Here is a 24650-nt window from a genome sequence, read left to right as displayed (position 1 = left end):
TAGAAAGGTCAGCTTTTATACCCCAGTTTTAGGTAGATGTGTCGCACGACGCTAAAACGTTAAATCAGTCCATTTGTCGGTCCCTTCTACTAGAAGGGAGAATCTTCGTTATTTTATTGCATATGATTTGCTAGAACTCAGTGGTAATGAGTGGAATACAGTGTAAAAGACAGCCCTCTCTGCATGTTTGGTCTGTTCAGGATGCAAGATTACAGTTTTCTATTTAAACTGAAAGCAAGTGAAGGTGTATGTTTTCTCAGAGCTGTCGCAAGCACAGACTGTGCTAGAGATAACGGAGGGAAATGCAATGAAACTACTGGCAAGCAAGCACATACTATTACTGTATTTTATTGAATATACACATCTTTCTTTAGACATGTCTATCTATCTCTATCTACTCCTACATAGATAAATGTGTCTAAAACAAGATGTGTTTTCATAGGGGACTTGTTATGGAACCATCAAAAGATTAGATATATTGGTTTTGTTGTTTCTGAAGGGCTTCCCTTAGATAGGGACTATGAGAGCTAGTAAATTGAGCATAGCATCAGCTTGAGAGCTCCAGAATCACAGGCATTAAAGACACACAAAAAAAAAAAGCCCATTAGGACAGCTAGTCCAGCTGCTTTGTTACACAGAGTTATTCCCTGTTGTAGATTAACCAATATTTCTTCCGGTCCTGTTTAATTGTGTGATGCTGTGGCATCTCCATTGGGAGGATATTACTGAGCTTAATAGATGGGAAGCTTATCTGACATTCATCTTAAATTTCTTTCTTTCTTTTTTTAGTTTCATGCCATTAAGGGTGCCATCCCTCTTATAGTCTAAATAATCACTTGCTCTGTTTGATCCCTTTTCCAAAGATTAATGTAATGGTCTACCTTACTTGGAAACCATCCAACCAGAAATTCTCAGTTTTCCTTAATATAAGTTCAATTCCTTCAGCCACTTGATTTGTGTTATTCCTTTCCATGCTACCTCTGGTTTTTGTATCCTACTTGCCCCTGATTGTTCCACATACAAACTCAGGTAAGCAACTCTTACTCTGTGATGTAAAACTTGTGCAGTGTGTTTTTATCGGGTGCTGAATTACCTAACATCAGACGAACGCGTTTCCTGTTTGTGCTGTTCCTGTTTGCTTTCACATTCTGGGGGCTTCCGTTCAATTACATGGCTGGAGCTACAGCTGAGACTCCTGTTCTTCTTGCAGCAAGAATTTATTGTAGGCGATTGCTTAGAAAAGGGTATCTTTCTCTCATAGGTTGAAGGTTTCCAGCTTTGGAAGCTGTGTAGGAACCTAAAATTTGATGGGTCAAATCGTTGATTTCAACTTCTGTCTCAAAACCCAGCCTGTCAAGAAACACCATTTGTACATTTTTGATCACCTACGCAGAGCAAAGATGCATAATTCTATGTCACTGTTTAAGAAAGGATAAGAGTCACAGAATCTCTGTGTGTTCCATGGCTGACTACTAAATATTAGTTTCACATTGACATATCTTCCAGAAATACCATTTTATGACAAGGTAGAAGAGAAAATATAGTGTCAGATTTTGAGCTGAAATATCATTCTGTATTCAGGTCTGTTTGTTTGGGGATTTGTTTGTTTGTGTTCTTTTTTGTTCTTTTTTTTTTTTTTTTCCTTTTTTTCCCTGTTTTTTTACCCTGCAGTATGATTTCATGGAACGCTTGGATGGGAAAGAGAAATGGAGTGTGGTGGAGTCCCCTCGGGAACGTCGAAGTATTCAGACCCTTGTTCAGAATGAGGCTGTGTTTGTTCAATACTTGGATGTGGGTTTGTGGCACCTGGCATTTTACAATGATGGCAAGGACAAAGAAGTGGTCTCTTTCAGTACAGTTGTTTTGGGTAGGTACCTCCACAAGCTGAGCATTTTTCCCCTCTGTTTATGCCTTCCCTTACTTAAAGTCATAATACTTTCCTGCAGTCTTCAGTATTTGGCCTGTTTATCCTTATGTTGTGTTGTGCATTTTTTTTTCTCAACACTACTCTGTCAAAAGGTCTGTAACGGGGTGCTGATTTTAATTTGCTGATTTCTCTTTCAAGTTTTTACCATTCCCATAGATCTTGAGTTTAATTCTGGAAAACAAGACTCAGATAAGTTCAGGCTGGGTTGAAGGATTCTTCAGTTAATATTCCTCTCCCTTATCTCTGTCATTTTTATACTTCTTATTTGCTTCTCCTGAGAAGCTTCTTTACACCCAGGTGGAATAGTATCCAACAGGAGAGCTGTTTAATCTTAGTAGAAAGACAGCACGAGAAACTGATACCTGCGAATGAGGTTATTGTTTGCAGTCACCCCAGAGATGGAGGCAGTTAATTAGACATATGCTGTTTTACAGCTTACTCCTCACCTAATAGCGGGTCATCTCCTCAACATGGTGGAATCAGGAGCAAAAGAACATGTAGCCTATGATCTGACAAACTTGCAGTTTTGTTAGAAGAATAGGTTTCCATTTAGTTGAAAATCAAACCGAGTCTAAATTCTGCAAGTTTATCAGAAGATCTGTTGAACTTCGAAGCACTTGATGAACTTTGCTGAATATCTCATCACAGTGGCATAAAAAGTTGTGATAGTCTATGCGCTATTGCATCCTGGGTGGTGAAGTGTTAAATGGCTCTATATTGTGTAAATCTGTAATTCATGTTAGTTTAGGGAAAGAGAAGCTGCAAAAAGTCCAACTGAGTTTTTAAGCTCGATGGAAAAATAGTTGGAGGTCTTTTCCAGTCTTGCCTGATTAACGATATGATTCATTTTTTCCTTTTGCATTAGTATAAAATTCAGTTTGTTGGCTTAAGTCCCAAAGGGTGTAGGAGGATAGCCAATGCTGTGTCATTAAGTATGAATATAATTGTTTCTGTTAACCTCAATTAAAATGAAAAAATTATTTTTCTTCCATAGCTCATATGTTGTTTTGTGAGAGTTACTAGGTGCTATGCATGTTGATATGTATATTTGCATATTTGCCCATAGAAGGCATCTTCTCTGCATCTCCAAAAACAAGAACACTTGTGCTTATATCTTGCTATGCGCTATTGTGCTTAGAAAACCTTCAGCTATGATAAGCTGTCCTTAAGAATTGCCTGGTCTAGGCTACAGCTTTCAAGAGCATCAGAGGTCTAATAGTCAGGTAGACTGCTTGATAGTGCAATAATAGTAATTGGACTGAAATGTAGAGAAAAATATAGTGGTTTATCCAGTTCAGAGGTTCTCCTACACACACCTAGGATCAGGTGTTTCATAATCAAAGGATCTGAGACAGCTGAAAGCGTCTCTGACGTGGAAGAGGAGAAAGAATAACAGAAATTATGTTAACTCCCGGACAATGCTAAATTTACCATGATTTTGAATACATAGAAAATGCTTTTGTGTGCCGTGAAGCAAAATAATGAATAAATCTATAGACAAGTTTCTTCATGAGGCAAACTGATATTTTTGAGCATTACGTTTCAATTTTCCTTGTCATTGTTTACATGAATCATTTCAAGAGGCCGAGCTGATGACATCTCTTTGAAAATTTTCTTTAGTTTTTTTTTTTTATTTAGTGTCCTGCAACTGTGAAATTAGATTTATAGTTGTGCTTGAATCTTTTTCCTCTTTTCAGTTTAATTTGACAGCAAAATACTCTGCATGGTTCTGCTACTTCCCAATCCAAAATTCATTCTGTGTTGTACAGCTGCTATTTGTTTGGTGGCTGGGACTGACAGAGCCGTTTAGTTTGGGACCACAAGTTCCACAACAACAGGGAGCGATAGTGAAGAGTAACAACATTCCAATTAAATTTTTGTTCCAATAATTCAGCGTTGAAAATATTTTCCACTGAAATCCAACAGCTTTCAAATGAAAGTGATTTAACAATTAATGTCAAAATTGGAATTTTATTTCTACGTTGTCATTATGCAAATTAGTGTAGATATTAACCAAATAATAGCAGAAATTGTGGGAAACGAATATTTTGGTACAACTGAAATTTTATCATCAGGCTGATGTGCTTACTCTTCTCAGGTTATTGAAGTCATCAACACTTCAGTCAGTCACTTAAACTCTAGTGTTAAACCTTGTCCTCTGTTTTTACAGACCTCTTCTTCATCTTCTTGTGTAGCTACTTGCACCTTTTTTATTAATCTTTTTAGGATAAAGGATATGTGCCAGAGCAGAAGAGCTCCTCTTTGTCATGTTCAGCAGGTATTTCTGTCAGCTTAATTAATGAGGCTTTAAATGTCTGTTGAAGGAAAAGAAGATACACTCCTTGGGATAATCAGTTTCACATGGAAAAGTGGTTGTGCGAGATCAAAGTCTCATTGCAAAAGGGAGATTGTCGATTCTCCTGATGAAGCGTTATGGTTGCTACGTAGTATGAATTCACACTAGCTGTAGAGGTCTTCACAGACAGTCCTGTCTACCTGTTCCAACAGAGGACTTGAGCAGTATCAGAAGACTTTGAGTTCTAAAGGTGCTCGGAGACTTAATAGGTGACTTTAGTATCTCACTAGATCTCTACACTTACTCATGCTGCCATAAAACTGGGTACCTGTCTGCTTCACCTGAACTTCGCGGTGTTAATGTTACAGGGGTTGTTCTTCTAAGTATTGGCAAAATACTTAGACAAAATAAACTGAAGAAAAACTAAGCAAAGAATTTGTAGCCTAAATAGGAACCGGCTAATGTGCCTGTGATGCTTGTATTTCAGATTCAGTGCAAGACTGCCCACGTAATTGTCATGGGAATGGCGAGTGTGTATCCGGTGTCTGCCACTGCTTTCCAGGATTTCATGGACCAGATTGTGCTAAAGGTATCATTTCCCCTATGTTTACAAATAACCACAGTGTGTGTTTGCGATGTATGGATCTACAGTGCCTGCTTGTTAGCATGGCTCCAAGCTAGATTCAAATAGATCAATATGCATTTTTTTTTTCTTAGATCTCTTAGGTAAATATGATCAGGTGGAAGTATTGCTACATTGCTGATGAGCTTGCATAACTACAGCTTTTTTTTGTCTCAAAGGTTGTAGGCAGAAGTGGCAGAAAAGATACATTTTCTGTGAAAGTGGATGAATTATCATCAATGCTTTCTGATAATCATTAATTGGTCTGCAAAAGAACACTAAATATCATCATCAATAGCATGTAATGTATATTCTGGCTTGGCCGAGCCTTACTTCTACTTCATAGCATCTTTCTTGCTTATACAATTACTCTTTGACCAAAGGAAGTTCAGCTTTTTTTAGGAAAATAAGTAGTACTTTATAAAGTCTTAAAATAAGCCTTTTCCTAAGTGTCGATTGTAAATTTTAACAACTAAAACTGAAAGATGCATGATTATCAAGGACTAAACGGAAGTATAAAAGACAGCTATGGATTGGCAGTATGTGTTTACTAAGTTTTTTTTCTGAGAGTTTGGGATAGCTGTCATAGGGAAAAGATTTATAAAGGAGGGCCTCTTTAGTGTATACAGCTAGTAGCACATACGTTGTCTAAATCAATGGCTTGGTTGTATATCCTGCAGTTCCTGAGCACAGTCATAACATTTTACAGTTTGCTTCCTTCTTAGTTTGTGTGAGATTTAGGCACACTATCAATATCAGGTGCCTACCATTGTTTTCCACAGGGATAGGGTTGTTAGTGTTCAAAGGGAGAAAGCCTGGTATTTGAAAGCTTAGACTCCTGATCCAGTCCCGAGGACAGTTTGTTGTGCCCCACCTCTGTCACTGGTGTAGCAGGGTGGCATCCAGCATACTCGTGTGTGTCTATGAAACATTCCTTCAATAGCTGTTACAGCCGTACTGGAGAGGGTCATTTCCATTTTGTGTCTCTGTATTTGGCTCTTGGAGGTGCCCCAGTACAAAAAAAAAAAAAAAAAAAAGGCCCCAAGGGCCTTGGAAAGCTAATGATGTTATTTCAGTGCTCATTCAGCCCTCATTTTAAAGAATGCTTCCAATACAGCATGCATGTTGTTTGATTACCTGAGAAATTAAGACACTTGGCAAATATATAGAGGGGATATCTGTATATTACAACGTAAATGGTGTGATAGTGTGTGCTATAAATATGCATTGACAGCTATATGCATTTCTGTGGTGTTAACCTGTGAAAGTATGCATGCAGTGACTGTGTGCTTCACTGCCACTCTTCACACATACATGGCCATGAAATCGCTTCATTTGCATTTTGAGTTGTGGAGCAATCCTGCATTGTGTTCTGAACCTCTGTGTAACACTGTATTCTGTGTTAATGCTAGAAAATACTTCATTCAGGCTATGTCAGATAAATAGCTTTTTTATAGGGTACTTGTCACACTGATCTGTCAGGCTTCTCCTACCCCTCAGCACATTCCCTCTGCTTCCTGCTTTGTCCTTGCTGTGTTGTCTCTTTCCCCTCAAAAGCAGAAATGGTTTCTTGGAAGCTTCTTTCAACTCTTCTACTGTTTTCTTGTCAGACATCATGGTATTTCTAAAGAACAAAGAAGCTTGAAAAACTACATAAAATGACAAAATGGGTGTGTTGACAGAATTCTCATGTTTCTGTGCAAGCACGTAGCTGCGCATCTTTATGCTATGAGACGTACCCAGAAGTGTGCGGCTGAGGTAGGGTGTAAGGGCTGTGTGCCTCACCCATTTCACAGGCACTGTCATGCCTGTTCTCCTGTCCGCAGATTTTTCTGCTTACTTGAATGCTGATTACATGTGAGAGCAGTTTCAGAAGACAGAATTGAAAACTGGGATTGTATGCATGGTAAAACACAGTAAAATGAGATAGAGAATTGAATCTTTTCCAGCATATTATATGTATGATACATGTTTAATATACATTTACCGTAATGTTAAATTTATATTTAAGCTGTCACAAGTACAGAAGGATAATGATTTTCTTTCCATCTGATTTTTTCGTTGTTATTATTTCCCTAGCAACGCATCTTTCAATGTCTCAGTTCTCCACTGTAAAATAATTTGAGGCAAGACTCAAATAGAGAAATGTGGAGAAAATGTGAACAGGCCCCTCAGATGGCTTTTAGAACTTGATTCATGCAATAACACAGCAGTCCAAGAGCTTCGCACTGGGTGAAACCCAAGTTGGATAGATATGAAGCATGACCCTTTATACCAGTGAAGCCTTGGTTACAGGGCTGATCTTGAGGGCATCAGAGGCAAGGAATCTTGAGAGGAGTCATCTGCAAACTATTTGCAGACAGCGCGCAGGTACTCCCTCTGTTACTTTACTCCATCCGTGTAGTTCTAAAAGATAAAAATGAAGGAAATCTATAGAGACAGCACAGATTTGACTTCAGATCCATTAGCTCCAGGAAAATACCACAAAAATGATTAGAAAGACATGAACTTTTGGCCCAACCCGCAGGCTGAAATACACTTTCAAACCCTGACTGAAGTGGAGGAAATTTCACCCTTTCAAACACCCTTGCCAAATACTGGGATGTTTTATTTCTCACCCTTATCTGTGGAACTAACTTATTCTCAGGTAGCTAGTATCAACAGATTTACTCTATCCTTGCTCAGGCAGGATTCCGTTTGAAACCATTTGCAGTTTAACCTAATTAAGAATTCCATCTAACACACAAAAAAGGTAATGATACGTTTCAATCTCGTGTGGATAAAATATGGCCTATAAAGAAAAAAAAAAAAGTCTGATAATCAAAAGATAATTCAGTGGGTGGAGATGTATCCTGATAAAGAAAATGTGTATAGTTAAAGCCAGTGGAAGATTTGCTGTAAATTGAACTGCACTGTGAGTAACCTTCTGTCCACAATTATCTGTAGGAGTTACTGATACGAAGCAATGCAATGGACAAGGATCGATTAAAGAACGGGACACGCAGCTATGATTATGTTATTTTGGAGCGTTGTCACTTTTTTGTATTCATCTCTATTTTTCTGTAACCTCTATGACATAATCACCCAAGTATATCAAGATGTCCTTCTTTCTTAGTGTTCCCATTGTTAATGCCTGATAATAGTTTGGACTTTCAACTGCCAAGTACTGTGGTAAATCTGCAAGCAGGCATCCTTCGTCCTGTCCTGCTTTTCACCGTTTGTAGAGTGCCGTGTTCCAATGAGTTGGTTTCCTAGAAGTGACTCGGAGCTGGCTATGATTTCATTTCATCTCATAATATATTTGAAGGGCATGCAACTCTTCCACTCCTTTAACAAAAATACTTCCAAAGACACTGTCTTATACTGTTTTGCAAATATGCTCAGAGCCTCCTTTAATTTTGCATTTTAAAATACTAGGATTTGCATCATAAGCATATTTAGCTAATCCGAAAAGGTGAAACAATGTACCATCACATGGGATTTCTACGTTGGCATGATGAGCATAGCCTGTTAAAAGATGGTGTCCGATTTGTAAAGGAGAAAAATTGAGTCAAGTAGCTCATGTCAGCTGCCATGAAGTTGCCATTTAGCAGATACTTTTAGTTGATTATGCAATGTAATAAGAAATGTTTAATATTTTATTCTAAATGGATTGAAGGCTTTGGGATTTTTTTAAACCAGAAATTTGTACCATGTTTGATCAGTTGACTTTTTAATCTGATTTTAAGAACTCTAATGATTTAGATTTATGTTGTTAGCAGTTTCTTTTCCTGTTCTCCTTGTGTGGGTTTTTCATTATTTTATTTTCATTCTGTTTGTTTTTGGCTTACTGGCAAAGGACGGCGCCACTTTAATAAGTATAAAAAGAAGGGTAGGTTTTTTAAAATTTCTTTTTATTTCTTTTGCGACATCTATTTAGTTTGACATAGTTACTAAGCTGTAAAGTGTAGTCTGTGTATTTTTAAATTTATTCTAATGGATTTGCTGTTTCTGATGATTGCCCGCACCACAGTAAGAGTTCCTACCACTGCCATTTTCTTTGTTATGTGTGTGCTGTTAATCTCTGTATAACACTGTAAAAAGCTGTCAATTATTAGGTAAGTAAGGTACAATTGCTGGAAGTAGCAACTCTTGCTTTTTCTCAGTTGTTATTCAAATTTCAGTTGCTTGGGACTCTTCTTGCTCTGAGGTTATGCAGAGGCTTATTGCTCAGGCAATAGTGCATGAAGTAATGGGGTTTTGGCCATTGAATACTCTGCTTGAAGCTATTCTCTTAGTGCCATGTCCAGAGTGCTCCTGGTGGCATGAGAGGTTCTGGGAGTGATTGCAGTGGGGAAAACATGAATTTTGGAGTGTATCATGCTGAATAATTCAGTACTCGGTTCATTGCTGTAGAGCGTGTGGCCCACATGAAGGACGGGTGTCTGGCATATGCTGGTAATGTATAGGAGTTAGTATTTCCTCTCTATGTGAGTAAGGAAAATTGTATTTGCCTTCGAAACTTGGCTAGAAATTTTAGGAACTGCAAATAGTGCAAGCAGACAGAAGCTCACTGGACTTTGGAGGGAAAGGTGATACTGATTCTCCTTTGCTCGTCCTGCACATGTTCGTAGCCTGGCAGAAGAGATGGGGCCCACGGTGAGGCAGCACTTCGGGTCATCTGTGGCACGGTCAAACTGAGGAATGCGTGTCTCGTACTATTCAAGTGACTCACTGCGAATTCATGCAATAGCAGATTATAGATCAGACAAGTGAAGTAGGTTGGATTAAACATGATGGTACCCAAAGCAGATTGGTTTGGCAGAGAAAAGAGTGGGAGAGGAACAACAGTACAGGAAAAAAACACCATTTTTATGGCAGAATAAAGAGATTGTCATGGGCAATAGTACTTGTTAAAGCTGATCTATTATGGTTAGTGCTTTACAGGCAAAACAAATAAAACCAGTGCCTACCTCCAGGAATTCACCATGTCAATACAAATTGAAAGGGAATGAATGGGAACCAATTGACAGATATGGAGATAGAAGGAAAAAATGTGATACGCAGTGTTACAAACACACTAGCAATGTGACTGTTGTCAGTTTTGGGGACCACTCTGGTAAAAGGCAGTTTTAAAGAGGGATAATGGGGCAGACAGGTAACATCATGTGGATAATGGAGGGCAAGTGGGGCCTCCAAAGGAGACAGAGCATAGGAAAGAGCTCAAAAAAGCTCTTTTTAAATTTGACTTCCAAAAGCATTGTAAGTCACAGAGAGGCTGAAATCGGAATTCCAGCAGTGAGCAGTCTGGGGTGAAGCGGGTCTGTAAATGAAGTTGGGGCATGAAGTTCATGTTCCATGTGATAAGAGGAAAGGACCTGAAGCAGGGAAAGAAGAGCCACATAGCTGAAGGTTAGATTAACAGATTAACAACGTGATTTTTGCAGCACTGTTGCACACAGACATGACTGAAGAAGACTGAATTTATCAACGCTGGAGAAAAAGATGTTCATTTAATGTAGCTTTTATTTGCTGAAAGCTAGGGTAAGAATTCGGACAAAGAGATGCAATGCAGAACAAATTGTAAGATTTTGTCAAAGCCTGAATGTGAGGCAAGGAAATGAATGATTCAAAAGTAATATCCAGATTATGAACCTTAATGACAGGTGGAACGATGGTATTGTCCATTCTGATAGGGCAAGAATGGAGGGATGGGCTGAGAAGCAGTGAGTTAGAGAGAAAAGAGAAATGAGACAAATAACTTTATGGGCAACCATTTTATGCGTTCATAATCATAGCATGTCTCATCACTTACACTGTAATCATAAAAAAAAAAAAAAAAGTGTGCTTTTCTTTGGAAATACTGCATTCATGACTTGTCACCCACACGTATCTCACATCCTTTCTTGCAGTTGACAAAATTCAGCATGTTCAGCTTCTCTCATAGTATCTGGGTGGGTTTGGTTTGGGGTTTTGCGTGTTTATGTGTGTATGTGTGCCAACTTATGTACGTGCTGCAGCAGCAGCACAGCCCTGGCTTGTCACTCAAATCTTCCCTCACAGTGGGTGGAAGCATCATTTTGGTATTTGAACAGACAAGGCTGTCTTTGGCAGTTCCTCTCCAGCAGTTCCCACCTCTCTGACTCAGTACCTTAACATGCCTTTGTTATAAATTTTCTTCTTGTTTTCCCAGTCTCATATTTTATTAGCAGACGTTTTTCATTTCTGGCAAACTGATCATGTCCTCCCTTGCCTTCCAATGAGTTCTATGTCCAGGGCAGTGCTTGTCTGTCTGCCCTTAGTTTTACAGAACTTCAGTACGCTCTGGAAAGGGTTTTGTGCCATCAACTGTGCCTAAAATAATTACAGAATAAATAAATGGACGTGTAACCTATTTTGACAATGATTGACAGTCGTTGCCATCTATCAGCTGCTAACTTGCCTGCATGAAATGAGATAGTAGCTTTGATCCAGTGTCAGGTAGACAAGTAGAGCCAACACAAAATCCACCACTCTAACTCCTTCTAATTGGCAATTTAAACAGGAGCCAAGAACCGGAGGGGTCACAGGCTGAATTCTTTCTGACTTCCTAGTGGTCGTGGCTCCAAAAGGGGCTCAAGGCACACAGTCAGTAGCGTGGCAAGGAATAGAATACAGGAGCCATCGTTTCCAGTCTGCAGCTTCCCTCATCAATCCTCATGAACTCTGTTGGAGATTAGAGTTAAAAACAGGGGACTGGAGAGTCTGGACTCCTGAATTCTACAACCAATACCTTGTTAAATTTCTGTTACAAGTCATTTAGCATCCTAACACTTCATTACTCTTCAAAAACGTGTACCTGTCCCTATAGTACATTGTAGATTAAATGTGAGGATTAGCAGACTTTTGCAAGGCATGTGCTATTAGTAACAGGATGGTGACATACAGACACTGAGATTACTCCCTAGCCTGCGCTGGGCTAGAAGTTGATGCTTTGTGTCCTCTGCATTCTTTGTAAGGGAATATTTACAAAGTTGAAATAGGACCCAGGAGCTACTTTTAGCATTGTGAATATTTCAGAAAACAGACTTTAAAAATATGGATTTCAACATGCAAAATATTAACTTCTCATTATTCTTAAAGATTTTACGGCTTCTGCTGATTCTGGCATTGAATTCACAGTTATAAAGAAGTTATCTGCAGAAGAGCTTGTCCTGAATAATTTCAAGTGGGGATGCTCCTGTTGTTTAGAAACACATCCTTCCTTCTGTTTGTTACAATTATGCCTTTACAGGGCAGCAAAAATGCTTTAAAATTTTTTAAGATATTTATTTAATGTTGTTAAATATACCCAATACTTGCATCTAGTATAGCAACTTAATTAGCATTTGTTTTCTATATTAAACCGCCAGTAAACATACAGCCAAACTTGTGGCTGTGTATTGCATTGCCCTTTCATATGTTTCTAGATTCATGTTGCAGCGTATGAACTTGAAATTACGTATTTTTCCCCGAGAAATGATGTATTTCCTTTTCCCAAGGAGCTTGCAGGGTAGTGGTGCAGCTAAGAAGGTAGACTTATTTCTGTAGGAGAAAATTTTGAAGACAAAGCTGAAAGGATTAAGAAAAAAATGGGGAAGGTTGAACAATTCAGTCAATAAGGAGGAAGGAAATAACTGAGAAAGGTTGCTAATGCCACTGCTGGACAAGACACGATAAGCAAAAAGAGGTGGGCATGTAAGTAATTATGAGTCTCTGGCTTCAGTGAACGCTAGTGCATCTTTATCGATCGCTCCTTCCCCAACCTGTAGAAATTCAGAGACCAAAGGCAGAGTCACAGGCAGTACTGTAGCTGAGGCCCACAAACTGGAACCAAGTTTTGTTGGCTTAGTATGATAAAGAAGTTTGCTTTGCTTATATCCGAGATGGTAAAGCATATGGAAACACAGTAAAATCTTATTAATGGATTTTTCTTCAACAGCATTGTAGTAATATTGTCATACTTATTAGAAGCAGGGTACATTCATTTGATCTCTGCTTTCGAAGCCCGCTCTATTATCAGTTCCTTCGCTTTATCTTTTTTCCCTTCTCATACACGTGCAGCAACAGCACATCTATTTGCACAAGTATTTTCTGTTTCAATGGAATTCTCATAAATAGAATATTTCAAAAGGTTCCCAGTGCAGCAAGGAGGTGGACATGCATACAAATACATGCAGGATGCAAACCATTGTGCAGCTTAGTTTCTGGCAAGCCAAAAATCTTTCTTCCGATCTTCTAATACTTCCATTGGTGGCTCTCTGCTCTTAACTATGCTCTGCTGAGCTGAATTGTGCTCACTGTGATGCATGCTTTGTAATTTGTTTTTGTGTTTAATTGGTTAGCTTATTTAATTGTGGTGCAATCTACATTTTGTTTTTTAGATTGGATTGTCTCCGTGGACTTGTACTGGTATTTGTTTATTTCATTAAGTTCTAAGAGTCTGTCTTTGCAGTTGTGTTGGGATCATCTTGGAGTCTTTGCGATGATGGTAAATGTCATTGAAGCAACTATGATTAAGTAGTATTTTAAGTCACGTAATAGAAATGCAGCTGTTAAGAGATTCTTAGACGTTTGCCATCGCTGAATAACAGAAATAGCCCTGAAGGTTCAGATTTCAGCATGCGTGACATTTTTCATGTCTTCATTATATCTAAAGTTGACCATCTAACTTAGATCTCTTCCTAGATTTAGACCCTATTTGGGTGAGATTAAATTTGATTAGCTGTCATCCCCCTTCGCTTTCTCAAACAAACAAAAAAATTTCTAATTCAAATGCAGAAAAATGTTTAAATATCTGCAGCTAATGTGGAACTGTGCAATTCATCATGTTATGATTTAAATCTTTTCTGGTAAATTTAGTAAGGCAAATAGTGGTAACAGAAATGAGAGCAGTCTGGGTTTTAAATGCCCTGAATACTGCAGCCTATGGGTGCAGTCCTACATCTACTGCACTGCGATTTAGCCAGAGCTAAACCATTACCAGAGAAGTAACAGTTTTTACACCATTCAAAAATATTTGAAGAAATGTTTCACTTTTACATTTCTTTTTCTAGATGCATAAATGACTTCATGCTGTTAGTTCTTCTCTGTTACGAATCACAACACACATGTTTGGAAGGATAATTCTGGTATTTGGTGTTTGTCCTTACTGCCGCTCTTTGTGAGCTTTTGAAGCATCATCTCTTTGATTCCTCACTGGCTCTTTCCATTGAGATAGCTGCTGAAACCTCTGAAATAGTTTAGTTTTCCCTTCCTCCTCAGTTTTTTTAGTGATGAAGTTATCAAGACATACAAATGAAGATCTACGTGCTTGTCTATGACAGTAGTCGATTTCAACATCTGTTTATTTCCATCTGTTGGTAGAAAGTAAAATTTATTTCTCTGCATGTTCTTGTAGTTGTATCAACTTCACTGCTTATATGTGAAGCAGGAATTTCACAGCTTTGATTCTATGTTACTAGTTCCCACAGAAAAAGGTTTTAGACTGCAAGGCAATGTTTTCAGGACATCTGTATCCACCATCTACGTTTTCCTCCAATCCCATGTGTCATGCAGAGAGTTGAAAAGAATTGTTGTGGTTTAACCCCAGCTGGCAACTCAACCTCCCCAGCCGCTCGCTCCCCCCTCCCCCCCCCCCCCCCCCGGTGGGATGGGGGAGAGAATCGGGAGGGTAAAAGGGAGAAAACTCGTGGGCTGAGATAAAGACAGTTTCATAGGCAAAGCAGAAGCCGCACACGCAAGCAAAGCCAAGCAAGGAATCCATTCCCTCCTTCCCGCGGGCAGGCAGGCGCTCGGCCATCCCCAGGAAAGCAGGGCTCCAGCACGCGTAACGGTCGCTGGGGCAGACCAACGCCATCGCTCCCAACGTCCCCCCTTCCTCCTCCTCCCCAGCTCTCTCTGCCGAGCGTGGCGCCCCGTGGTGTGGGATGTCCCTTGGGGCAGCGGGGGGCAGCCGTCCCGGCCGTGCCCCCTCCCAGCTCCTTGTGCCCCCAGCCTGCTGGCTGCTGGGGTGGGGTGAGGAGCAGAAAAGGCCTCGCCTCTGGGGGAGCGCTGCTCAGCGGGAACCAAACCCTCCCTGGGTGAGCAACGCTGCTTCCGGCACAAATCCAGAACACAGCCCCATACTGGCTACTATGGGGAAAATTAACTCTACCCCAGCCAAAACCAGCACAAGAATTCTTCCCTCTTGTTTGGGTTGGGTTTTTTTTTTTTTCCCCCCTTTATTTTCAAGGGCACAAAATATATGGCAGATTGATGAGTCACATTCTCCTGTGGTAAACCAGAACCAGTGCAGGGTAGCTTCCATTTCCTTGAGTGCACTGATGCATATGAAAAAGAAATTAAACTGCGCTGCTCTTTAATGATGCGGTAGATAGGGAGGACCCTAACTGGATTGGCTGCAAATCAATCTACCATTTTGCAAATCATCTTAGTGTACTGCATGGAGAACTACAATCTTTCCTTTAATATAGGTAGTGACAGTTGCAGAGTTTCTGCAGTAGTGGAGGGGGAGCAAACGGGCTGACGAAGTGCTGCATCCAGAATGTGCTGACAAGAGAAAGCCCTCGAGACATTTGAACCCTGGCACAGCTAGCTGATTTTTCAAGTGTCTAGCTGAACTCAAATGTCCTCTTTTCCCTCTGTTTCCAATTTGTAGTTTGTTTTATACCACTTGCAGATCTTTTTTTATGTTCAGCTGTGGCTTTTGCAGGGAGATAGTACAGTGGCCTTTTTCTCTCCCCCCTCAGGACTCCAGTATCTTTAGAGAACTAAGGCTTAGATCTCTGTTGATGGCTAGCTAGAGTGTCTAAGCTGATCTTCATGCTAGCAGTAATGGGGCTTCAGCCCTTTCAGTCCACCGCTAAACTAGTTCCAATGTATCTGACATTTGCCTAATTTTTATTTTCCCTATTCTTACAGACTGCATTGTTATTGTTATTAAAAATATTATAAGGGTCTATTTATGAAGCAAAATTTTATTGTACCAAGTGACCAACGCCAAAGAGATCATTTTAAGAATTTGCTGTGGTTCTGGAAATTGCTGCTAGATAGTGTGGGAAGACACATTCGTATTTCTTACTTAGATTTTGTGTAATAGTTGTAAGCAAAGCAGTTACCTAATGGAAATAGATACTTTGTAGAATGGCAAAGAAGGGAACAGCAAGTGTTGTCTTTTTGACAGATAAGGTCACGCTGAAGGCAATGAGAAAAACTACGACCCTTTTGATAAATTTTGGCCAAAGCAAAAGTTTGCTGAGTGTTCAGAAGAATGTAAATATTCATTGTGCAATTAATGCTGTTCAGTCACTTCTATAAAAATCCTACCATTTTTTTTGTCGAACAGCTTAAGTAGTTATCGATTGAGAACTTCTATAACTCCCAAAATGGAGGCATCCCCATATCTCTACAGGTATTTTAAATGAATTGAATTAATCATAGGCTTAAAAGTCTCTAGTGATCTTCGTTAACTTTCCTGGGTTTAATTAAAACATCTGTGCGCTTTTAATTTATCGATTCATCCAACTCATATGTCATGTTTTTAACACACCCCAGCATGCTCTGCATCATTTTTAACCCGATTTCCACTTAACTAAAGCAATTAAATTCACCCCGGATTAATTAAAGCATCCATACTTTAGTGCTTAAGTCAGCGTGTGCTGCTTTCCCCAAATGGTTTCTGAATGTCAGAGATTTGACACACCTGATGGGTTTTTTGTCCTTCTGGAAATTCTTCTGTGAGTCTCTTTGCTGCTTACTAATGTGCAGTTTGACAGAGCTAGACGAGGGAGCTCGGCAAGGCTCGGATCTGGGCAACTGGAGTAAGGATTGCAGAGCATGACTGCTATGAAGGGCTGTACGTTTCTTCTTAACGCTGACCTGATGCCTGCAAGCATAGAGTAACACTGCTGTTAAATCATTTCCGTGTGTGCTCTGTAGTCATAGTAAACAGTTCCATGAACTAGTAAAGTGTATGACACCAGTAACAGTTATTCATAGTTGTTCATTCTTCTGCTCCTGGGTGAATTTCTACAAGATGACTTCTGCTTGGAAGAGCACAAGGTCTTAGAGCAACCTAAAAGATGTTCTAGAGCTTCCTAATTGTCACAGTTCTCGGGAGCGTTTCAGCCTGATGGAAGTTAGGGACCTCTGAAGAGCAGGCAGTCTGGTCAAACCCCATTCTTCTTCACCATGCAAATATCTTCTTTGTGAGGCATGAAGAACAGATGAGAGAAAATGAGCCTGGATTCATTCAATCTCCTATTCCAGAATCATTTTCTTGGGGCTAAGTTTGCCAGGGGTGGGGCAGCTTCTTACCAGGAAAGCAGCATAAAACCAGCATAAACTAGTCAAAGTGAAACAGCGTAAACCATGGTGTGGTCTTAGAAGTTATTTCAGATTTTCATATCCATAAATGAACTCCAGTTCAAACTAATAGGCATGCAGACAAGTAATGAAATGTGCACCCAAGTGATGAAAATAGTTTTAAACGTAAAATATGAAGGAAAGTGCTGTCAAACAAAACAATTGTATTTTAAACGACAAATAAGAATACTCATCTATTTGATGTCTCCTGATTTTTAGAAGTATCTTATGGGCAAACGCTTGGTGTAACAAGGAATGTGATAATTTGTTATGTTTCAATACTGTTTTGTTTACAATAATAGTAATGTAATGTTTTAGCGGTTCTGTGGATTAAGCCATTTAGAAATTAGGATTGTTTATATCTAAATAGGTAGAACTTCACTTCAGGAGGTTGACTGTAGGCAAGAACTTGGTTGTAGCTTTTGGAGTGAATCTAAAATTATGCAGGGCTTTGGTATACAATTGTAGCAGGATTCAGCTCTAGCATCAGTAAAATACATCTTAATCTAGTTTGTCCATTGAAGAGAGATCAGCGTTTGTAGACTAAATGTTACATATGCGTCACCAAGGTAAAGACCAAAAAGAGAAAAATGCCAGTACAATGTGGCCCTATTCATATTTTTTAGGTGTTTGGAACCAGGCAGTTGTAGGTGACATTGGGTTTGGATCTTTCCTGTATTTCTACTCCAGTTTGGAGCTGACCTGGAATGCATTTATTGGTTTCAGATTAGACTGTCCTAAACAGTAATCCATCTTCTTTATATACTGGCTATATCATGCATAATCTCTCAGCAGCAGCAGCTTAATCTCTGCTAAAGGAAGTCCAAGTGTGTGCTGTTACAGAGTCGGAATTAACTATCCCCTAGAGGAACTGCACCCAGAAGGTTCACTGGTAAGGTCCATCGGTAAGCAGTTTGACCTACATCTGTCTTCAGTACAATTCCCGGTGGTCAGTGAAACAAAGAACAGCTTGATTTCTGTTACGCTAGTGTGTATTTCATTTTCTTTATACAACTAGGAATTTGTGCAGTTCTGTCCGAAGAGCATATCAAAACTGGCCAGTCTGTAGGTTCAGATGATTTTTGAGAGACAACTATAGAATGTTAATATGGTTGTATTAAAGACTTGAAAAACATTTACTCTGTTTCATGATACATAATGACTTCCTCCAAGCTTAGGGATGCTGAGCTGACTTGCAGTAATGAGTGTAGGGAAGAATTGTTTGGGCAAAACCGGACTCAAAAAATTTGGAAATCCTCCTTGATGAGAAGACTCAAAATGTGTCCATATGTTTGGAAGTGGAAGCAAGTTCTTGTCTGACCCCACATGAACTTTGTGTAAACCTCAACAAGTGCTATGCGTGCTAAAATTAGCGCATGTCCTCCACTGTTGGATCATACTGGTTACAGTAGACCAATTAGACGCACAAGTATGTGACCACACGTACAGAACAGGTGATCCTCGTGCAGTTTTGTAGGTGCGTATGCTGCCAGGCACATTTCTTTTAATCTGCGTGCTTTAGCAAAAGTTTTGGGACTGAAACTCACTTTCTGCTTCTAAACGGGAACCTCTACAGATAAAAATAATCTTTACTTCTCTTAGGTCTGACAAAGTTCTGTACAGGTCAACAAGGGCTGAACATGTCTCGCATGGGAGTATAAATAGTGTCTCTTCAGAACGTTTTGTTTTTTCTGAATATGTTTGTTTGTATAGAGGTTATATTATGGAAGTAAAGCTGTAATGGCTGAGACCAAAATTCCATTTTACCCAGGATTTCAGCTCTGATGGTGGCATACAGCAGATAGTTGGGGAAGAGTAAAAATTGTAGCTGTTTTTGATGCTTCTCCAGTAAATTTTTTTGGTTCTGGAGGTAACTTGTGTTAGGACTTCCTGCAGCAGATGATGTCCCTTTGTGTATAGTAGCCTTTGTAGATTGTCATTCCACAAATTTGTCTAATTATGTGTTCAATCAGGGAATGTTCTTCCATGAGTTTTAACTTTTCGGATAATCTTGTTAAAATTGGTTGTTGGAAAATTCGCAGTGCTTAGGATGTAAGGGCACTTTAGATGGTGTCTAAGTGCTCTGTTAGTGCAGCCTTAAACTTGCACTTCAACACCCAGTCCTAATTTTCCTTGCTGCTTACATTGTGAATAGGCAGTCAAGCTCATCTTTTATGCACACCAGCTTGTGGTGAGAAGAATCTGGTTTATATGCAAGATTAGGGCTTACAAGCATTACAGATACAACCATTCTAGTCCTTACTCAAACAGCACCCCAACGGGCTTAATGCAGTTTTGTCCATCCAGACCAGTGACTCTCCTCACCAACCTGGCATGAGTGTCTCACCACAAAATTCTGTGGTACGTATGATGAAAAATTTTGACTTGATACAGGGTGACTCCTGACAGCTTGTCTGGGCTCTGAATAAGCTTGTGGATGGCACAAAGGAAGCTAACCTTCTTATGCCCCGTTTGAAAATTTACATTTGGATGTAAAACTGAGCTGCTTGCAAAATATGAGCAATGTAAGGGCATTGCTTGTGACCTGGTCCAGGACGGGGAAGCATTGCAGATGCAAGTTCAAAAACCTTTCAAGTCTGCATATTTTTGTGCCCAGAAACTCAAAGAACTTTCAAGAGAAGTATACCAATTTGTCTATTTTATGAGGAGGAACTGAAAAAAGTCTGCGGTAGAGAACTGACAGCCTAGATCCTAGTGGGACAGGACTCTTTCTGCACCAGGGTAATGTTCGCTCTGCAGCAAGAGGAACCAAGCCAGAACTCTGCCTTCAAATCCTGTTTGGAACTTCAAGTAGCAGGGGAAGGCCTCTCAACCAAGCAGCTGTGTAACTAAACCAAGTTCTGCAACAGCCTCCAAGAGTTTGACTCCTCAGATATCCTTCACTGGTTTCTTGCCATGCTCTAGAAGAACACCTCTGGTGAGTATGTACGTGTGGATACCATAAGGGTGGGTGAAAGGAGTATGTACACAGACTGCAGCTGGGATACCTATGTGTGAAGTGTCACAGGACGAAATGGTGGCTTTTGATGCCAGACCATTTGGGCATTATCCCTTACCATCTCCCCTCCTAGTACATGTGTACCAGGCTGTTACCAAATCACCTTTCCTCGTATATCAGGGAATATTAACATTACTCCAAAATACCTATCCAAAGATAACCTTTAGAGAGAGAACTTCTAGAGGGATGTTTGGCTGGTCTTTCCTGCTCAGTTCGTGCTCTTAAACGTGTGCAGCCTACAGGACTCAGAGGTCTGTAATATCTGTTGAATCAGCTGAGAACCACATTAAGAACTTAGTCTGGTTTTGTTCGAATACTGGTAAAGGGCAGAATGACAGCACCAAAACCACATTTAGGGTTAATGCCTGTTGTGGTTATTCAAACTTTGCTCAGGAGATATACCCTTAACTTACTTGAGTGTTCCCGTAACTACTCCTGAAGACCTCTATCCACTTTTTGACAGTGCTGGTACATGATGCACGGTTGTCTTTATGCAACCTATCTGTCCACAGAAATGAGATGGAACTCAATTGTGCCATTACGTAAACCAGCCTTCCTTCACACTCCTTCAGCGGACTTTGAACAGTCAATTCTGTCCTGGAGTAGGGGCCATCCACTTCACGTAGGGAAAATAAGCAGTCCGAGATAACAAGAACTCCAGATGACTCCTGAGTTGTTTGCACATCAGTTGAAGCCACCTGGATGTAAAGTTGGAGTGGACTCTTTTGAGTCTCACCCTGCAGCAACATGGTCTAGAAAATAAGGGTGGCAGACCTCTTTTTAGACTGCCTGCTTCTGTTTTCTATGGAAGAGCAGCTTGATTCTCTCTCTGTTCCTCACTTAGGACAGCCCATAAACCCATGGCTGAGACATTAGTGAAGAGCTATTTATTACAGCAGTGACAAGCCAGCTTCTTGTAACCTGCGCTTGCTTGCATTCTTGCTTACGTGTTTCTCCTACAATCTTAGTGACATGGCAGTCTTGGAAATGCCAAAATCTGACCAAGAACCTCTGTCATTTTTCTTATTCTCAAAGTGATATTCCTGTTACATAGTTTGTAGAATAACCCCAGCAGAGGGTTGTAGATCAGACTTTGTAGCTTTAGGTTGCAAGTGTCTTAATCTTCACTGTATTCATTTCATCCCTAAGGTTCAATGACAGATTCTCTCATTTGTCCAAAGTCAGTTCTGGTGTCGCTAACATCTTGGCAACGCGTACTGCAGTGGCAGACCACTGAGGGTGGATTACTGTTCAACTTAGATACAAGCTTCGCAAGGTCTGAACAGATTTATGAGCCATAGCAAGACCTCTGACCTGGCAGAAGCATGAAGAGAGGAATGAAAATCTGTGACGTGGCTTTCAGCTTTTCTTAAATTCCTGAAGCACCATAGCGGAGTAAGGGAACACTAAAAAGCTACTGTGGGAGCTTTTTAGCCCAAGTCCCAGCACCATCTAGTAATCTTTCTTCTGCTGTGCCAGTCTCTGGTGTCCCAGAAGTTGAACCCTGCAAATACAGATCAAAAGTAGGAGCTAAGAATGGCCTTCCCATAGGCATGTTCCAAATAGCAGATACACCTCTCTTTTAGCTGGACGACAATTGCCCATTGCTTGGTAAGACTTAGGGGCAAGGTGAGGAGAGAAGCAATCTTGCAGCCGGTGGCTGGCACGCTATTATCTAGCTAGGTCTACAGTGGTCACATCTAAGTTGCTTGTTGTTTTTTGGGTTTGTTTTTTAATTTATTTCAATAATGGATTTACTTCTGCTCGGTCCCTCTTGGCAGGGGACTGTGCTGTTCAAATAGAGTTACTGCCTTTATTTGAGTTTTGACTCCAGAGGAGAGGTGTGCAGAACAGAAGTCCTTTCAGGTGTTGACTGCCAAGTTGACCTGTAAAACAACAAAACTAAAAAAGCTATTCGTCACTTGTATCCAGCTTCTAAATCAACTCTGACTTTTTATCTTTATAACTACTTGAACAAATGTGGTTTGTCTGAAGAAACTGTCTCCTGCCTACTGATTCATTTAGCTTTCCTGGGACCTTTTCTTTCTCTGCAGCTTTATCGCAGCATGGTGAGGAGGTTGATGGGCAAAAGCAAGACGTGTGCTGGCATGTCCCAGTGCAGCTGGAGAATCCACATTGCGCAACCATTATTAATGATAAAATTGAGTCTCTGCAATGGCTCAGAAGCATGTAGAGAATTTGCATCTAACAATATTAATTCCTTCTGTGGTGGACTTGAACAAAGGGACTGCAAGCTTAACCACCGCATACAGGAGCTGGGAGGTGCCTTGTTCTAGAGAGAGGTATTTTTGTGTTGAGATGAGGCCCACATAAAGGGACAGTGTCTCTACAGTGTGTCAGGGTGTGGAAGGTGGCACCAAGATACTCGCCACTCATGATTACTCCAGGTCTTCAGGACAAGCTGCCTCCTGATCACTCACTTTCAGATCCTCTACACCATGGCAAGTAAAGAGAGCAGGACTGAAGTGATTTGGGAAAATGTATCAATGTCAGCCCAAACGTGACTTTTAATTGCAGGGAAATGGGGAGTTATGGACAAAGGGATTGTTTGTGTCCCCAGGTCTTCATAGCTGAAGAGTGGAAGTGGTCCTAGTTCGATCCCTTTCTTTATGGCGCACCTATATGACTTGCAGTAGCAGCAGTTAGCATATCTAGGCAGTGAAAAGCAGTGCATGCTGAGGACCTGAGATAGACTCCCTGAGGTAACGCATGCGGACAGGAGGAGTAGCTAGTCATACGGCATTCAAGTTTCTACTCACTTAGTGTGTTGTATATCCTGGAAGGGTGTTTCATGATGATGTGCAAAAAGATGTAAAACAGGCTGTCCTAGAGTGCAGTATGGCCATAATGGATATTTGTCTGTGTTGTAATTCAATCCAGCTGCTTCAGTAAACTTAATTCTGAAGCCAGCTGCAGAAAGTAAAACCAGTAGAACTTTAGCATAAACTTTTTCACTGAACTCAGTAAAGCACTGGTGAACATACGTCACATCTGAAATCAGAAGGTTGCTGCTAGAGTTTATATTTTATTCAGATTTGTATTCATTTTTGGAGTGAGGAAGAAAAAGATTGAACAAGAGTCAGTGAGAGAGAACACCGGGAATGAAGTAGAATGAAGTCCTATGGCTACCAAAGGATGGACAGTATGGCCATAAGACAGAGGAGGGGTAGCAATAAAAACCCCAAACTTAAGCATACTGATTTTGTTATTATTCTACTGTAGATAAAATAGGCTAAAAAAGCTTATACATGTGACATGTGGCCCATCAACCTGTAGTCTTAATTGAAATAATTCTTAGCACTCTCAATTTTAGCTAACATCTCATGTTACAAATCTGAATGTGTTTTTTTTCTGATCGATTTTTTCCCATTTCAAATCAGAAAATTCTTGAAAAAATCTATCCTGAAATGTGTTTTTGCAGCAGATCAAGGGGACAGCTAAGATTAATAAGGGTTACAGGACTGAAGAGTGGAGAAGTTGTGTAACTGGACAATTACACATTTCTTTGTAGGAAATCAATTACTAGGGTTCTCCTTGATCATTCAGGTCAAAGGGATAATAGAAGCAAGAAGACATTAAGACCTTTTAATGATTAATAGTAGCTTTTGAGTATATTTTTGGCACTGTAAAAGTAGCTGAAAGTTTCTAATTACTTTGAAGGGTGAAAAGACAGGGAAATACTTTTCTGTCTTTATCCAACTGCATCAGAGAGAAGAGCACAAAAGTGTACCTTTTCTCAAAGATTCACTTCATTACTCCCATTTTCTGTTATTCTCCTGTTATTTTTTCCATTTCTCTGGCTGGTGACCACACATTCAGTCTTTGGCAGGCATGTAAGTTCACAGATTGCCATGTTCACGTGGGAGACGTGGGCCTGTAGGAGTGTGAGTATGCCTTAGTGTAACGTTTATGTGCAACTGGCTTCTAATAAACTGCTTGTTTCTTTCCATTGCTCTGCATATGTACAACATCTGATTCCTGGCATCCAAGACCTGCTGACTACCTTTATTATTCATGGGCTTCACTTCATTTGCATAAATGAATATTTGCTCAGAATGTGTCTTACCCCCTTAATAATACAAGAGGGGAGGGATAAGGGTTAATGGTGCTTTCTTGCCAATACACACAGGGTAAAAGCAGTCACTCTGGGATTTGGGAAAACGAGGTTCAGCAGGGATATTGGTGGCAAGGTGCGTTTGTTGTAGATGAAAGCTTGTGTTATTCCTGTGTTCAAGATTCTTACACTGAAAAAAACAAGTCAAAGGGTCTGAAAAATTTTTGGGACATTACATTAAAAAAGTGTTACGGAAGAAGAAAGATGCTATATAATAAAATGTTCTGGGAAATGAATGTTTTGTGTTCTGTCCGTGAAAACTGGATGTTACCTAGTGGAACAAAGCAG

General features: G+C 40.0%; 1 protein-coding gene across 4 annotated transcripts in view; it reads left to right on the top strand.

Moving 5' to 3' along the window:
• Positions 1 to 24650, top strand: part of TENM2 (teneurin transmembrane protein 2) — a 1190981-nt gene that overhangs the window by 1075329 nt on the left and 91002 nt on the right. For all 4 annotated transcript variants that reach the window (XM_087760050.1, XM_087760049.1, XM_087760052.1 and 1 more), the window contains 3 exons: positions 1672 to 1867; positions 4711 to 4812; positions 8684 to 8716. In XM_087760050.1, coding sequence (XP_087616176.1) covers positions 1672 to 1867; positions 4711 to 4812; positions 8684 to 8716 — 331 coding nt within the window. The remainder of the gene's footprint in view (positions 1 to 1671; positions 1868 to 4710; positions 4813 to 8683; positions 8717 to 24650) is intronic.

This window comes from Nipponia nippon, unplaced genomic scaffold (assembly GCF_047370975.1).
Source record: "Nipponia nippon isolate SJK-2023a ecotype South Korea unplaced genomic scaffold, ASM4737097v1 scaffold_21, whole genome shotgun sequence".
Classification (NCBI taxonomy): Eukaryota; Metazoa; Chordata; class Aves; order Pelecaniformes; family Threskiornithidae; genus Nipponia; species Nipponia nippon.
This window is presented reverse-complemented; position numbering and strand designations above follow the sequence as displayed.